The sequence below is a fragment of the Oratosquilla oratoria genome, chromosome 6, assembly GCF_046742065.1.
Source record: "Oratosquilla oratoria isolate Oo_2021 chromosome 6, ASM4674206v1, whole genome shotgun sequence".
NCBI lineage: Eukaryota > Metazoa > Arthropoda > Malacostraca > Stomatopoda > Squillidae > Oratosquilla > Oratosquilla oratoria.
In genome coordinates this window covers 43,297,323-43,313,665 of record NC_134782.1, presented here as the reverse complement: position 1 = coordinate 43,313,665, position 16,343 = coordinate 43,297,323, and the positions used below count along the sequence as shown (strand labels likewise).

General features: G+C 44.4%; 1 protein-coding gene across 6 annotated transcripts in view; it reads right to left on the bottom strand.

Moving 5' to 3' along the window:
- The window catches only part of LOC143026453 (uncharacterized), a 232,385-nt gene that overhangs the window by 4,957 nt on the left and 211,085 nt on the right, over positions 1 to 16,343 (bottom strand). For all 6 annotated transcript variants that reach the window (XM_076186868.1, XM_076186870.1, XM_076186867.1 and 3 more), the window contains 3 exons: positions 4,469 to 4,593; positions 3,319 to 3,446; positions 61 to 359 (listed from right to left, as the gene is read on the bottom strand). In XM_076186868.1, coding sequence (XP_076042983.1) covers positions 61 to 359; positions 3,319 to 3,446; positions 4,469 to 4,593 — 552 coding nt within the window. The remainder of the gene's footprint in view (positions 1 to 60; positions 360 to 3,318; positions 3,447 to 4,468; positions 4,594 to 16,343) is intronic.

Below are 16,343 nucleotides of genomic sequence, written 5' to 3'. Positions count from 1 at the left end.
CGAGACGAAAAAAGAGAGAAGAAAATATAAATAAATAATACTATTCCTACAACAACTCACCCAATGTCGAGTAGGAGCTGATGTGTGCCGGCGGGGGCGTAGCGAGGTGATGGGGCGGCGCTGCGTGGGACATGTGCGAGGGCGAGGCTAGCCGCGGGTGCGAAGGCGCCTGCGAGTTGGGCGACGGCGCCCCGGGGGTGAGGGTGAGCGCTGACGACGACGACGACGAGTAGGGCGAGGCGGGGCCCTTGCTCACCCCACCGCCGGGGCTGGAAGTGCTCGGGGACCCCAAACTCTCCATCTTGACGTGGAAGGGAATTTTGGTCTCCATCTTGACGATGTCAGGGAACGAGACGAATCTGGAACGAATCATTTCGATAATCGTCAAGGATCAAGACCCTCTTTATTTACTTTTTTATTATATCCCGGTTGTAGAATGTTCAGATTACTGGTACTTTCTAATAGATAACCGAGGAGAAATTAAAATATAAGCGTGTATGCTAGTCGTTACATTTATAAATAAAGATACACACAACCCCCAATATGATCAACAGCAACACATAATAACCAATATTAAACAATGTTTTTGACAGCATAACGACAATAGTGACTGACCCAATAACGAGTAAATATATTACGACACCTATTTAACACCAGCCCTGTACTTCCATACCAGGCTGTATTTTTCCTTTCATTTGGGCTACCGCCAGGTGATTTTATTAATACCTACTCGGGCTCTCAAGACACACAAATACGATTCATTTCAATCTATCAACCCCCCCCCCCATTATCACCCGGGGTCAATTTTCAACTGAATAAAATTTGATTTGTACTCCATTATGTCGTTTTATTTCATCATTATTTTCGTTGTTGTAAAACATGTTAAATTATTGTTAAATAATACTAATCCTCCATCGGCTACTCTACGTAAAACTGTCGAACGGAAAACATGACGGCATGACATCATGTCGTTTCGGTATCTTTCCTCAAACGCTCCAAAGGAGCGCTTCGCTAAGAATACGGTCGCCACCTTTGCCTTCTGTGTTCGGAAGTTTATGACAATTGGAAGTCATCTGTAGCTCTTAAATTCCAAAGGCCGCTTCACACTAGGCTGATTTTCGCCAACTGTTGCGAGTTCGTTTGAGTAAAAACGACTTCGGTTACAATCTTCTACTTTTCGAATATCCAAATGTCAAATTACCTATGCGTCATATACCAAGAAACTGAAGGGCAAACTAAAACAGTAAACCTTTACAAAAGTTAAGACTTTATGTATCGACTATTCGCCGTGAGCCGTCTACGGCACGACGTCGTGCTCTCAAACAACCATGGGTGTCTATGGAGGCTTTCCACAAGTGGTCGTGACGTGTGAAAGCGTCAATAGACAACCGTAGTTATTAGAGAGCACGACGTCGTGTCGTGGACGGCGCACAGCGAAACACAATACATTGGTCGATGGTCATTGTAACAAAATTTTATTAAAATCATCGTACCAATGTACCCTTTCCATACAAATAATAAAACAAAATAGAAATAAATAACAAATATGCGTATTGATATAAACAAAATATTGTGCTAAATGTTGGTCCCTTCTCAGGTCCCTATCATAACAGTTATTACAAAATAAAACATTCTATTTACATAATTCTAAAACGCATATAAAAAATGCATCCCTGTTAAAACTAAAACCGACCTAACGTGAGATTTACAAAAATTAAATCTAATATCAGGCTTCCCCCGAAATCCAACATGGCGTCCGCTGGCCGAAAGAAAAATACATTATCCAAAACATCCTTCTGTCCTAACGTCGTCTGACCAAGGGATGACAACAATTACGAATCCGCTTAAGTCAGCTGCGATAACGGAGCCCCAGATAATGTTTATCTCCTTATCCACCACATCCGTTGGTGTCAACAAAACACTCGATAAAATAATACCCCACCACACACACACGTACCCCTACCTTGCCCCACTCCTCTTCCTCCCCTCACTCCAGCACATTGGAGTACATAGGTACTTTTCACACGAAAGAATTGGGTCAGATTGGTCTGTGTCGCGATTCCATTTTCTTTTTCATCTTTATATTTTGTTTATGACAATTTGACGCATGCGCAATCACAAGATGTCGTTTTTGATACAAAAAAATACAAAAAATAAACGCTATTTCGTTAATTTTTCGCCGTAAACTTTTACATAAAAAATTTATCTCCTTAATTAAGCATCCCATATAGATAAATGAATAAATAAAGACAAGCCAGTAACCCCGCCAGAAGAGTCCTAAAATAAATATACATAAATAAAACGACGGCAATGGCGTCGCCTTGTATCAACGACGCAGTCGAAGACACCGGAAATTGCCTAACACCTTTTACTTGGCTTCATGTCTACTCTAGCTGCCGTCCGACGATTTTATTCATGTTGGGAGTGAGGGGGGCTTAAGACTGAAAAGTGAATGTAAATACCAAGAGAGGGATGATTGAAATACATTATCAATATTCCAAGATATTCGATTTTAGATTCCTCCTAGTACCGTCAAGCGATTCTATTCGCATGAATAAAATAAAGAAGTATTGGGGGAGATTAGGGAGAACACCCCCACAATCCCCGTCAAATAATCGAAATCGTAAACTGACAATAATGTCGACATTTTATCCTTGAGACGTCAACTCGCCCGTATCGTCGCACGGGCGACATCTTCACACTCCCAGACCCCCACCCGGGTCCGTGGACGGAATGCCAGCCTTTCGGGGTATCGCTTCCAGTAAGGTGGGAGAAAGGGTAAGGGGGAAACTTTGAGCGTTTGTTTCCGCCTCCCCCACCACCACCCACCCCCTCCCAGCCCCCATCTGCTGGTCCATTTCCTTATGTACAAAATGCAAAAAGAGGTACAGCGTGTACATGGAATAAACGCGACAATTTCGCTTGATGCGACATCATTATCCACTTCAAGATGAGTCCCACTTCAGGTCTCCCGCTGGTCACTGAGGAGTACCTCGGGGGAGGGGGGGGGGTATAATACTCGAGAAGTCAATTTGGAAAAAAAAGTCTTATTTTGAATTATTGAATAATATAGCCGGGATACAATGAGATGATTCGTTTCCTGTATAAATCTTTCAAGAAAATGACAAAATACTTAAGACACCCCTTTCCTACACGCATGCGCAATAAATAAATAAATAAAATAATAACAAAATAAATAGAATAAAACAAAAATAAAAAATTAATAACTGATTTGATAAAACGATACAAAACATAATAAACATATTGTGAACATAATAAATAAAATAAAATAGAGCATAAACAAGAATCAAAACTTACCTGTAGACGAATTTTTGCCCGAGGACCTTCTTGATTATGTTCTTGTCGTAGTAGTAGCGGAGGGCACGCGACAGTTTGTCATAGTTCATATTTGTCTTGTTCTTCCGAAGTCCCCACAAGCGCGCCACCTATCGGAAATGAAAACACTCAAGTGAGTAATTCTCACCTCAACGTGGGTTGCCATCTAGTTAGACTGTTCTCACCTTAATTTGAATTTCTCTCCTAAATTTGGTTTCTTCACCTAAATTTGTGTTTCTTTTAAATTTGGGTTCCACACCTAAATTTGCGTTTCTCTCCTAAAACTGGGTTTTTCACCTAAATTTGTATTCATCTAAATGTGGATTGACAACACTTAAAAGTGTTGCCTTTACTTAAAAGTGGGCGAACCTCACTTAAAAGTTGCCTTCATGTACAACATGTGGGTTGCCTTTACCTAAGTCACAACAGAGGGTAATGCTACGTCACATATGCATACAGTCACACACATGATGCAATCGTTTAATGGAGACATCAGTCACAACAATAAACAAATATATAAAAATAATTAAACAAATAAATGCAAACAAAGTGAAACACATAATCCATAATTCACAGTTCGTTACTTAATTCATATTTCTATGAAAAAAAATGAAATATAATGATTTTCTTTTGTGTTTCGTGCGATAAGATCAGCAGGATGTTTACAACTTTTGCTCAAAAATTCAGAGAAGATGACAATGTACGTCATCAGTGACATCCATTACATTCGACTCCAAGAAGATGTATGACGGTAATATGTATGTATAAATGTATGTAAAATTCGATTCGGTGATGACAGACGGAGGGACGAGGGAATGGTTCCCTTATTCTTTCACATATGAAACTTTGGCTACACACACACACACACACACACACACACACACACAGCTCCCTCCCCGTATAATACAACTAGGTAAATACACGCACACATACACATACATACACAGAGCACCCTTATCCCATAGACAGGATCCCTTGTGCCCTAACCACACCTGTACCCTTCCACTCCCCCCCCCCTTTCCCACTCCCCCTTAGAGCACCCTAGACCCCCCAGGGCCACTCCTGCCCCATTCAATGCCCCCTCCAGTCACACTCGGATATGTCGCCCTCGACTCGAGGGGGTTGTCCTTACCTCTTCTGCGTTGAGGAGCTTGAACTCGCCCTCGGAGTTGGTCCACGTGATGATGTGGTTGTACTGGTTGCTGAGGAGAAGCTCGAGAAGGAACTGCCAAAGGGTGATGTTGTTGACCATCCCGTCTGCAACAACAAGAGGAAAATAGGAGTTTAGTCACGGGGAACATGTAGCGCCGGGACATGTTAAGCGGATCTAGATAGATCATCTACTAGAATAAACACACTCAAACCACAATAGAAACAACAATGATAATATTTTAATAATAATAATAATAATAATAATGATGATGATGACAATGATAATGGTAACGATAACAACAACGGGGAATCCCTGGGTCGCAGAATAACCTAAGAAACCAGAAGAGGTTTAATATCCCAAAACTCCCAAACGAGTGTACTTTCAAACTCACAAAAACCCAAGTCAGTCTGTGCTATTCCTTCGAACCTGCACACCTTTCTGTACGACGATTCCCTCGTCTGTGTAGCACAGACTTGGCGACATTGCAGTTCGTGTGTCAGGCGACACGCGGCTCGACACAGACTCATCCGGCACGATCCAGTAACGAACTTACGTGAGAGGTTCTACAATGGTTGGCGGGGGGGTAGCGTCAGGTTCTACCCATCGCGTGGGTACGAGGTATGTGCAGACTTGTCGGAGACGTACTATAGGGCCTGGTGCCAAGCTGACGTGAGCAGATTTGCTGGCACTGCAGATACACGCCTTACAGCAGCTTCCAGCTGGTTCAGCGACTTCCAACCACGGAAACCATTTGGATTATTTTCTCTTTATTTAATTACTCAAGCACTTGTTTATTCATTTATTTACTAGGATTAGAAGAAATTTACCAAAAGGGCTTGTGAAATAGTAATGTGTATACGTACATACGTATATATCAAATAAGAAGTTACTATCTACTGCCCTCGTTCGACCTCATTTCTCATCTTCGGGGTTACACCACCACGTGCAAGTGTCACGTGATGAGATGACCCCAACCGACGTCCCGAAAAAAAATACTGAAAACAGTTTAAGAGAGAACATACAGAAGAGGGGGGGGGGAGGAGGAGGAGGAATATGAGGAGGAGGAGGAAAATGGCGAAACAAATGAGGTTGAGGAAAAGGTAGAACCTAAAGTCGAGGAGGTCGAGGAGGACAAACTGAGGGTGGAAGAGAGACGAAGAGAAGAAAACGGAGAAAAAGAGAAGAAAACGGGGGGTGGGGTGGGTAAGAAAAGGATGAAGACGAGGAAATGATCTAAGTGGTGGAGGTGGAAAAAGAGGAAATAGAGGAGGAGGAGGAAGAGGAATATGAGCAGGAGGAGGAGGAAAATGGCGAAACAAATGAGGAGGTTGAGGAAAAGGTAGAACCTAAAGTCGGGGAGGTCGAGGAGGACAAACTGAGGGTGGAAGAGAGACGAAGAGAAGAAAACGGAGAAAAAGAGAAGAAAACGGGGGGTGGGGTGGGTAGGAAGAAAAGGATGAAGACGAGGAAATTATCAAAGTGGTGGAGGTGGAAAAAGAGGAGGAGGAGGAGGGGGAGGGGGGTCGTGGGTTATGCTAGCACTGGTCGTGTTGCGCAAAAGAGTGATTGACTACCTTCCACGAAGAGCGGAGGAGAGCGGAGGTCCAGCGCAGGAAACCGCCATCTCCCCCCCCCTCCCCTCCACCCTTCCCCCCCGGGGGGCCCAATTACGTGTCCTTTGCGTCATCACCGTCGGGACGATAGATTAATCATCACCGCCTCTCCGAGAAACTGGACAAAGATGGTGCGGACAGGTTACCAGAAACGGTAATACAATTTCCCGTATTAATGTATTTATTTTCGCGACACACACACACACACACACACACACACACACACACACACACACACACACACATATATATATATATATATATATATATATATATATATATATATATATATATATATTTTAACTTGTGCAACTACGGGGGAAACGCATGTGGAGTGGTGTTTTCTTGTAGTTTATATTCTGGTCGCCAACTCTAGCTTTTATTTATCTGTGCTTTTCTCTTTTTATCCTCTCTTACAGTTAGCTTGGGTACAATTGGTGGATGCTCAGTATATGTATATATATATATATATATATATATATATATATATATATGTGTGTGTGTGTGTGTGTGTGTGTGTGTGTGTGTGTGTGTGTGTGTGTGTGTGTGTCTTGGAAGTCAAGAAACCATTAGCGAATATCATTATGTTCCTGAAATTCATGGAGAAGACACTAGCCGAGCCTCTACGTCCATCTAAGACCCAAACAGTCAGCGATCGATGGAGGAGGAGGAGGAGGATCCAAATATTTTCATGTCTAACGAATTGGCGTCTTTCGTGAAGCGAGGAGACCGTCAACGTGGGCATATGCCACGCAACGTCACACTAACACAGCATATGCTTATGTCCAAGCGCAGGTCTAGTTAGTTCCGTGCACACACGCCAATGTCTATGTTTTGCATACACTGTCCTGTCTACTAAAAACACGCACACACACTACACGGCGTGAGATTGCGCACAAGGATAGAAACGCTGGTAAAATGTAGCGTACTGAACACACATACACACACACACCTCATGTAAACACAGAACGCATTATAACGTGGATATACAAACACAGACGAACGTACACAAACACAGACACACAAAGTTGTGTCACTCCACGGAGATCCAGCCCTTCATTCTAATTTGCATACTCCACTCACCCCCCCTCCACCCGCCTCCGCCCCCATCACTGACGTCACGGGGCGTTGGAGAGTTCATTGGGACAAATGGGAAGCTAACGACGACTAAAAGAACCATTGTCCCTTCGCTCACCTTGCACTGATTCGGCTCCTACTACTACTTCTACTACTACTAGCACTACTACTACTACTACTACTACTACTACTACTACTACAACACGACCCGCACGCTTTCGGAACTATGACGAAACAAGTAGTCCAAGATTTCTCCCATTTCCCGCGGTTCTACAATTACTATTACCACTTTTATTATTCGTGCTATTAGGACTATCGTTACAGCAAAACAAGTCACAATCATTATTTGCTGGAATTAATTATGTACTATCACAAAATCTAAAATGAATAGGTTATTACTACAACATACTCGCAATACACTAACACCAGTATTGTGGTGGTGGCGACAATACAACATCACCAACACGAGCCAGTGAGCCGTTAACGACAGTTTGAATCTCACGTACGACATAACTCGATGACGTCACGTCGTCGTCGTCCACAACGCCGACGCCAGGAAAGATACTCACGAAGCGGTTCAAAATAAATTGAGTCAGACTGATTCTGATCGCTTCAATGACCAGCGTAAGAAGCGAGCAAGCGTCTTTGAGCTTCTAGGGTGCGGGTGAGGAGGGGGCAGGGGGGAAGGGGGGAGGGGGGGAAGGCACTAAGACCTATTCATGACCTCCCCTACCCCCGAATCTCTCCTCCCAGGTCGAGGTTCAGTCCGAAAACACTAAAAATACTGAAAAAAGTTTTTATATATAATCAAGACCTGTTAACAGCTTTAACCTACTAAATTCCAGTTAACTCTGGGAATTGATCATCTCAATTAATATATTAAACCTTTTTGGCATCTTTAACTATTCATTTGCTAATTAAGACAAATGTTGTTCAGTTACGGTTTACGGGACAGCTAATCTCATTTACCGTAAAAGCAGACGAAGGAATTCCTCTTTGCAGTGACCTTCAGCAGGAGAATTGTTGATTGCTGTCATTGCATCTAGCAAGACCTTGTGTCGATATCTCAACTATTTATTTTCAAAAGGTCTTTATTTCCGTAACTACTAGAGATATGGTCGCTTGATACATTGATGTTTAAAGTTACCTATCGTAAAAAATGTTGGTTAATTTTTTTTGTTAATGAAGGCTAATGTAATTCCTCGACTGTTTCTGTCAATGTTAATAATGTGCAAATTAAACTACCGGAACTAACAGTACTAAAATCACTATCGATTCCTTGTGTATCTACTTTTATCTACAGCCATATCAATTACAGCAGCGTTCTGACAATAGCATCCCTCCCACTGCCACTACCCTTGAACCGTAGCTGCTACTGATATTAACCAAATAAAATTAGCAATTACAACTATAATTGACGCTAACTCCCAATTAAACTGCCATTATCCGCAATCATCATTATGTAGTCCTCGCCCGCACCACCACCAAATTTCGATAGTAGCTGCCACTAAGTACATAAAACCACAATCATAATGACCACTTAACTATACAACGCAAAGTGGTCGACTGCATTTTACACAATCATGCACGCCAAAAGCACAGTATACACTCTGTAAGGGATTTGTGGGAAAATCCTTTTCCAGCCATAGCGTTCCTCTGGGAGACGGGTCTGCTCGGCCACAGTCTAGGGAAGAAGAAGAAGAAGAAGAAGAACACTAACTACTAGTGAATCTACCACCACCCACAAGCATCACTATATCGTCCCCACCACCACCACCAACACCACTACCTTCCACCATTACGTCCTCCGGGTGGGGGGAGGGGGTGACCTCTCTTTGTATCTGGTGGTTATGCTGAGGTCGGGCGCAAGTTCCAAGACGCACATCTTTCGTGGTGTCACTTAGGGCCGAGTCCGAGGTGGACCTTCAAGCCAGTCCTACTTAACGCTCGGCCCGCGACGAGGTTCTTTTGTTCCTTGGCATTTGTTCCTTTCTTGTTCCTTTATTGTCCACCGCGCCGGCGGGTTCTTCAGGACCCTCCTCTTTGGCTTCTCCGGGACGGGTCGTTTGCGAAGGAAAGCCTCAAACGACGAGCTGTGGAGACTCGGCGCTCAACGATTTGCTTCCCTGTGCTTGGTTTTGTTGCTTTGTATTGCTACTGTTCCTACCAATGCTGCAGCAGCTCTCGACTTGTCATAAACACGCGTGTAATGCGCTAACCCACTTGACCTTTTGAAGCTGCGGCCTTTACACGATGTTCCTGCAAAATCCAATTCCTTTGTGGTCTGTCGTCGTGGCGCAAACGTGGAATGCTCGCTTCTTACAAATGATGGAAACGACTAGCATGTGGTGATAATAACGATTTAATAATTTCCAACATGAAAGGATACTGGTGGAAGTTGTCATAAAAATCATTCCGGTGGTATCCCCCCCCCTCACCAAGTGCCAACTTGCGTTGTTTAACTAAATCCATCCCATCCCGAACAGCATGTCAACTCTATAGTAAACTTAACCCTCATCTACTGCCTTTGCGAACTCCCACTGTATACTGACCGTATGTTACATGCAGTCAATATTCTAGGACCAGTCACCTAGCATTCTTTAATAATTGGAGAGTAGTGTAAAAATGATTTTATTCCTATTTAAATCTTCCCTTGACCCCATTTACAACTCAAGATCTTCGGTGCAATATTGTCCCCCAAGGACAGTATTTGCCACTTCTCCTCACAAAATAGCAAACACTGTACACAGATTTGGCCCCACAAGCAAAATCCACTTGGATGACCTGTCCTAATTCATCCTTTTTTATGAACCTCATGTTTTTCTTTGCCAGCGAATCTTGGAGAAAAATAATAATCATTATCTTCGTAAGCCTTCAGATCCATTAAAAGTCCTCACATCGTGCAGCCGTTCACAATGAATAGAAATAATGTATAACAAAGAAAGGCCCACCAAGATTTTACCACCTACGAAGACGACTTACACAATTACACTGAAGAAAAAAAAAAAAAATGGGATGACCTAATGTATACACAATGGCACACGTATCTTACGAGCCTAACCATTATCTTACAAGTGAGCCAACTCTGTCCTTCACCACATTCCATTATATAAATTGGCCACATTCCCAGTTATTATATACATTTTTTAAACCAGATAACTGTTATACTTCCGAAAACGTACACACCCCTCTTATAAATTCTTGACATTATTCCATGTCCCACTTCACATTTTTGACAAGAACACTAGGAGAAGAAAAAAAAACGCATTCCACAACAATACTAACACACTTTCACACCATCAATCCCTACTATTTGAACTTGTATCACCCCACCCACCCACCCACCACCTCCTTCTCCAGCCCCTGAAACACCTTTTTCACACTGTGCCCTCATCGTTGACGTAAATTACCATCAAGTTAAATCTTAGCCAATCAGCGTCGAGATCTTCCAGAGTCCTCGTCTCTCATTGGTCAATCCATTATCACACTTCTTGGAAGGAGACGGTAGTCGAGGTGTGCCACGATGATGACAATGAAGATGCTGGTGATGATAGTGATGATGATGATGATGATGATGGTCGTGAGATGTGGGCAGTGAAGATATGCCGTGAGAAGATGACAAGGTTGAGGGGTTGGTACTTGGGTCACGTAATGTTTGTGTTGGAGATTTCAACCACGCGACTGATCCTGCCTCTCGCCCCCCGACTTCAGTGGTGGTATCTGACATACCAAATTCAATATATAATCGTCAATTGGACGTCTACCGTGATTCTCACTACAGGGGGAGGTATCTCTCACGGGGCGATTTCTACGGTAACCGTGAGAATCCATTGGTGACTTCAATGGGGAGGATGGGAACTCACGTCACAAAATTGAACGGAAACAAATTTAACATTCAACGCAAAGACGGATATTTGGCATCAACGGGGATTAGAAGAAGAATGAGAAGAAGAAGAAGAAGAAGAAGAAGAAGAAGAAGAATGAGAAGAAAAAGAAGCAGAAGAAGAAGAAGAAAAAGTCTATTTCAACGATGGAGAGATGGTAGCGTTGAATGAAACGTGGTGGGTGATTTCAACGTCGCAGTGCCACTTAGCTTTGAGGACTTAATTGTGGTATTCTTAAAAAACCTTTCTTTATATAAATCTTACATAAATCCTTGGAAGGGAAAGATTTATATAAGGAAAGATTTTTTAAGAATACCATCCTAAGAATTTTACGGTGGTATTCTTTAAAAAAAAATATTTCCATGGATTTATATAAGATATAGGTAAAGATTTTTTAAGAATACCACCGTTAGTGCCACCAACAGCCGTAAATATTGGAGACTTTAGTGGGGATTTAAGGAGAGGTTCTCCAGCTAAAGAAAAGGAAGGTGGTAGAAGGTGTTGGTGCAAATTGCTGGTGTGTGGGTGTTGATGCTGTTGTTGTTGGAAGGGTGGTATAGTGGTGTTAAAGGAATACCATTAGTAGTTGTCAGCGGTGGAAGCCCTAGGGGGTAAAGCTGTTGGGAGGGGGAGGACGAAGAGGAGGAGGAGGAGGAGGAGGAGGAGGAGGAGGAGGAGAGGGTGGTATGTGTTGCTCGTGGTAGTTTGCGAGGAGAAAAGGAACGGGTGGTGGTAGGTGGTGAAATTGGTGGTAGGTGGTGAAATTGGTGGTAGCAAATGGGTAAGTCATTAATTAATTATCAGAGCCAAAAAAACGTACCCCATTCTTCCTAATGATGTCAGAACATCTCCGCCTATTTTCCCAATACGAGTCTGATTGATACAAATCTTCGAATCGGTGCTTGTGAACGAGGCCATTTTCACATTATCCAATCACAGAGCAACACGTCAGGCTAGTGGGCGGGGCCATTTTGATATTTTCAAAATGAACAGCCTAGATCCTGGTGCGAGATGACTGGAAGTATGTGTTGCTGATGAAACGTGACATTGTCAACTGGTAATGCAAATACTGGGTAATTTTTTTTTCTCTCTCTAGGTCAGATGGGGAATTGGCGCATGCGTAGTGAACCAATTTCACGCACTGACGACTCGGAAAAACTCGTCGATAAAATCAGTTGCGTTCGAATTTTATTGAAATTTAGGGACATTTTTACTAACGACCTAAATATACAGAAATCCTAAACCCTTCTAGGATATTAAAAATCTCTAGCGAGGCTGCATTTCTTGTGCCATGGACACTGGCATTCTAGAACATGAGGAGGAAAAATGGGACGACTAGTGATATTAACTGAAGTTTTTCCATCCTCCCTACCCCCCATCCCTCCGCCACTCTGAAATCAACCTCACAAACCCACATCCGTTGGGCCTGTTACTCATAATACCATGGATTTCTCTGAAGTATATGTCTACGCCCACACACACCCACAAACACGAATAAATTACAACTTCAACCTGACTGCCTACAGGGTATATTCTAGAACGGAGTAACTCAACAAAGTGTGCTCACTGTGGCACGTTGGTTTCAGTCTCGTTTCGCAAGGTGTGGGACTGGGTTCTACTCCCAATGGTGACTGCCACTTGTAACTTTTGTTTTCATCATGGGTGGTTGATGTTGCTGAGGAGTTGGGGGGAGGGGTTGTGGGCCATGTTTGTGGTGGGGTTGTTATCTCTCTCTCTCTCTCTACGGCTGTGTGTGTGTGTGTGTGTACTTTACCATGGCCTTAAATCACGTGTTGGTCTTGTGATCCACAACTATTACCCTCCCGGGTGAGAGCTCAAAGCTCATATATTCTTCGACCTATGGGTAATGTTGTGCATACACATCCTCATCCCAATTGTGTGTGTGTGTGTGTGTGTGTGTGAGTGTGAGTGTGTGTGTGTGTGTGTGTGTGTGTGTGCGTTTCACCATGATGGTCTTAGATCACGTGTTGAACTCGTGATCGACAGCTATTTCCTCCCGGAAGTGAGCTCAGAGCTCATATAAAACCGATCTATGGGTAATGCTGTGACCTTTACACGCACACACACCAACACGAGAGTTGGAGTAACGACCCGCATCGCAGTGATACTGGAATTATTTCAGCCCTGGGTGGGATTCGAACCCGGACCGCCGTAGTGACGGCCGGGAACTCCAACACTACACCATCGAGTCGAGTGTATGTGTGTGTGCGCGCGCCCGCGCGAACAGGTTACTGACAATACGGATATTGAGAGGGGTTTGCAATATCAAATCGGGTCAATATTAGCGAAGAATGTTGCTGCTGAAGAAGGGGAGCTTGCTGGGGTGGTCGATCTCACAATGCGCTGACCGACCCTAGACGAAGTCCAACGTCAGCGCGGACGGAGGGGCAACGGCACTGCCGACACAGGCCGACTGACAGTTGCCATGCTGACCAGGGAGTCGAGACAGAGGCGGTGATGGGCATGCGAGGCTGGCCGCTGGCGTCGAGCTTCACACACGAGAAAAATGTCGTCGATTTCATCAGTCGACTTGTGGATGACAACGCAAGACCAACATGGTCTGCCGAGAAAGCCCCGTATAATGGTATCTGACGTTCAAGAGAAAATACTAAAATAAAAATGAATTTTCCACAATCATTGACTACGGTATATACTTGGATTTTATTTTATTTTATTTATTTATTATTCTTATCATACGACCTCTGGAACAATTGCCGACTATATGAGAGAAAATAACCATTTCAAGTCCACTGCTGAACAAAGGCCTCTCCCAAACATTTCCAGGATTTCTAACTGAAAAAAATGACGTCAAACCTAGAAACTACAACGTCACACATGGAAATTATGACGTCCCGTCTAGGATGCGTTTCTGGAAGTCCCAGACCAATCCTGATTTTCTAAATACTCCCCACGTCATCCCCCCCCCCCAACCGCCCTTAAACCGGAGCATGCATACTAGGCGATACGAAGCAGGGGAGGATAGCATGGAGACATTGATAACAGACGAGATTTCAGTTTCCTCTCTCTCTCTCTCTCTCTCTCACCACTGCTCTATGACGTCACACTTCCTGTCATTTAGATGTCACGATTTTTCAAGAAAAAAAGTGAGACAAAATATCTCTGAATGGTGACATGGTTTTCCCTGGTTCTTCTGATGGAAATTATGAAATTATGTTTCAGATTTCAGTTGGATCATGTCGGTTCTTTTATGCGCCATTACAACCCTTGATGTTCTCTTTAGTTCCTAAACATTTCCGTTCACATACACACACACACACTGAAACCTAGGTATGATAATTGGAGAGTAAAAAACATGCCCCCGTGAGCGTTACACCTTTAAGCAAATCCACATACTGAGATTAATCACGTGACCAAAGTGGGGGGAAATAGCTTAAGCAGAATACATATGCGTAACTGAGGATGACACAAAAATAAAGGACGGCGGGCGATTACTAGAAACGAGGGAAAATAAACATAACAAGAATGGATGGGTTGTGCATCAGGAACCGTTTTAGGGAGGGAAGAGGAGAGAGGAAGGGAGACGGAGAGAGAAAAAGGGGAGCGGGAGAGGGTAAGAGCGACGGAGAGAGGGGAGTGGGAGGGAGAGAGGTGAGCGGGGGGAAGGGGGGAGTGGGAGGGAGAGAGGGGAGAGGGAGGAGGGGGGGAATGGGGAGGGGAGGACAGTAGAGGGGATGTCTGGGATGCTTGGGCACATTGTCTCTGATGGAAGGAAGAGGGAGTGAGGGGAGGGAAAGGGAGTAGTGGAGAGTAAAGGGATTGAGTGTGGGGGGATTGGGGAGGGGAGAGAGGAGGACAGTAGAGGGGGAGGAATGGAGGAGGAGGAGGAGGAGGAAGGTAAGTATGACGATGGTGATCTAGATGGACATGGGCGAGACCAAAGATGAGGAGGTGGAGATGGAGGAGGAAGAAGAGGAAACGTAGGAGGAGGAGGAGGAAAAGGAAGAGGAGAAAGAGGATATGGTGGTGGAAGAGGAGGTTACAGGATATTAAGGTTACATGCTGGTAGGCGTGAAGGGAAGAGGGCCCTGCAGCCTACGTGAGGAATAGAGAAAGAGAGAGAGAGAGAGAGAGAGAGAGAGAGAGAGAGAGAGAGAGAGAAAGAGAGAGAGAAAATGGCTGAGGGACGAAGAAGAGCATAAGATGATGGGGTTAAAGACATGGTATGTGGCATGGAAAGAGGGAAAAGAGAAGGGAATGGGGGATGAAAAAGAGGAAACGAGGGGAATGGAAAGGTAAAAAGGGGAAATGGGGAAGTGGAAGGGAAGGAAAATAGGAAGGGAGGGAGAGGAAAGAAAATAAAGATGAAAGGGATGGAAGAGGGGCACGTGTGAAGACTGGAAATGGGAGAGGTGATGGGAAGGAAAGGGAAAAGGAAAGGCAAGAAGGGGAGAATACACTAAGAGTGAGTGAGGAAGGGAGTGAGGGGAAGATAGAGAAGGAAGAACGCAATGAAAATAAATATGAGAGAAGGACAGAGTGATGGATGGAAGGATGGATGGATGGATGTGGGAAGGGAGGGAAGGGAGGAAAGGGAGGGAAGGGAGGGAATAAAGGGAGGGAATATAGGGAAGGAAGGATGGGAAGGTCGGGAGACGAGTGAGGGAAAGGAGGGGAGGGAAGGGAGGGATAGGGAGAGATGCAGGAAGGGATAGGGAGGGATAGAGTGAGGGAGGAGGGATGGGAAGAGAGAGATGGGGGAGGGGAGGGAGAGAGGGGAGGGGAGGGAGAGAGGGGAGGGGAGGGAGAGAGGGAAGGGGTGAGGAGGGGAGGGGATGAGGGGTGAGGAGGGGAGGGGGGAGGGCGGGTAGCATGCGGGCAGGGGCGGGAAGAACCAATTGTCGCCCGATTACAGTCATTGTGAGCATTAGTTCTAAACCCACAACGAGTACAGTACCGTGTATAATGTATAGTACCGGGCACAATGCCACGTAGAGTACCGGGCACAATGCCACGTAGAGTACCGGGCAGTGCCAAGTACCATGCACATGCATGGTGGAGTTGCTAAACGCATGACGTTGGCATCCAAGTGCAAGCAGAGACGTGCAAAGTGGTTTACGGCTTCCACCTCAAAGCTGCGTGTTTTATGGGGCGCTATTAACTAGAAGTCTTGCACTGTATCGTACTTATGCGGTGACACGTGTCAAGGCTTGTGGCCAGAGACAGCAGTGCCACCTACACTGAGCACAGTGTCTTTTGCACTGTATGATCTGAGTACTCGGTACTATTTGGAAGAAAAAT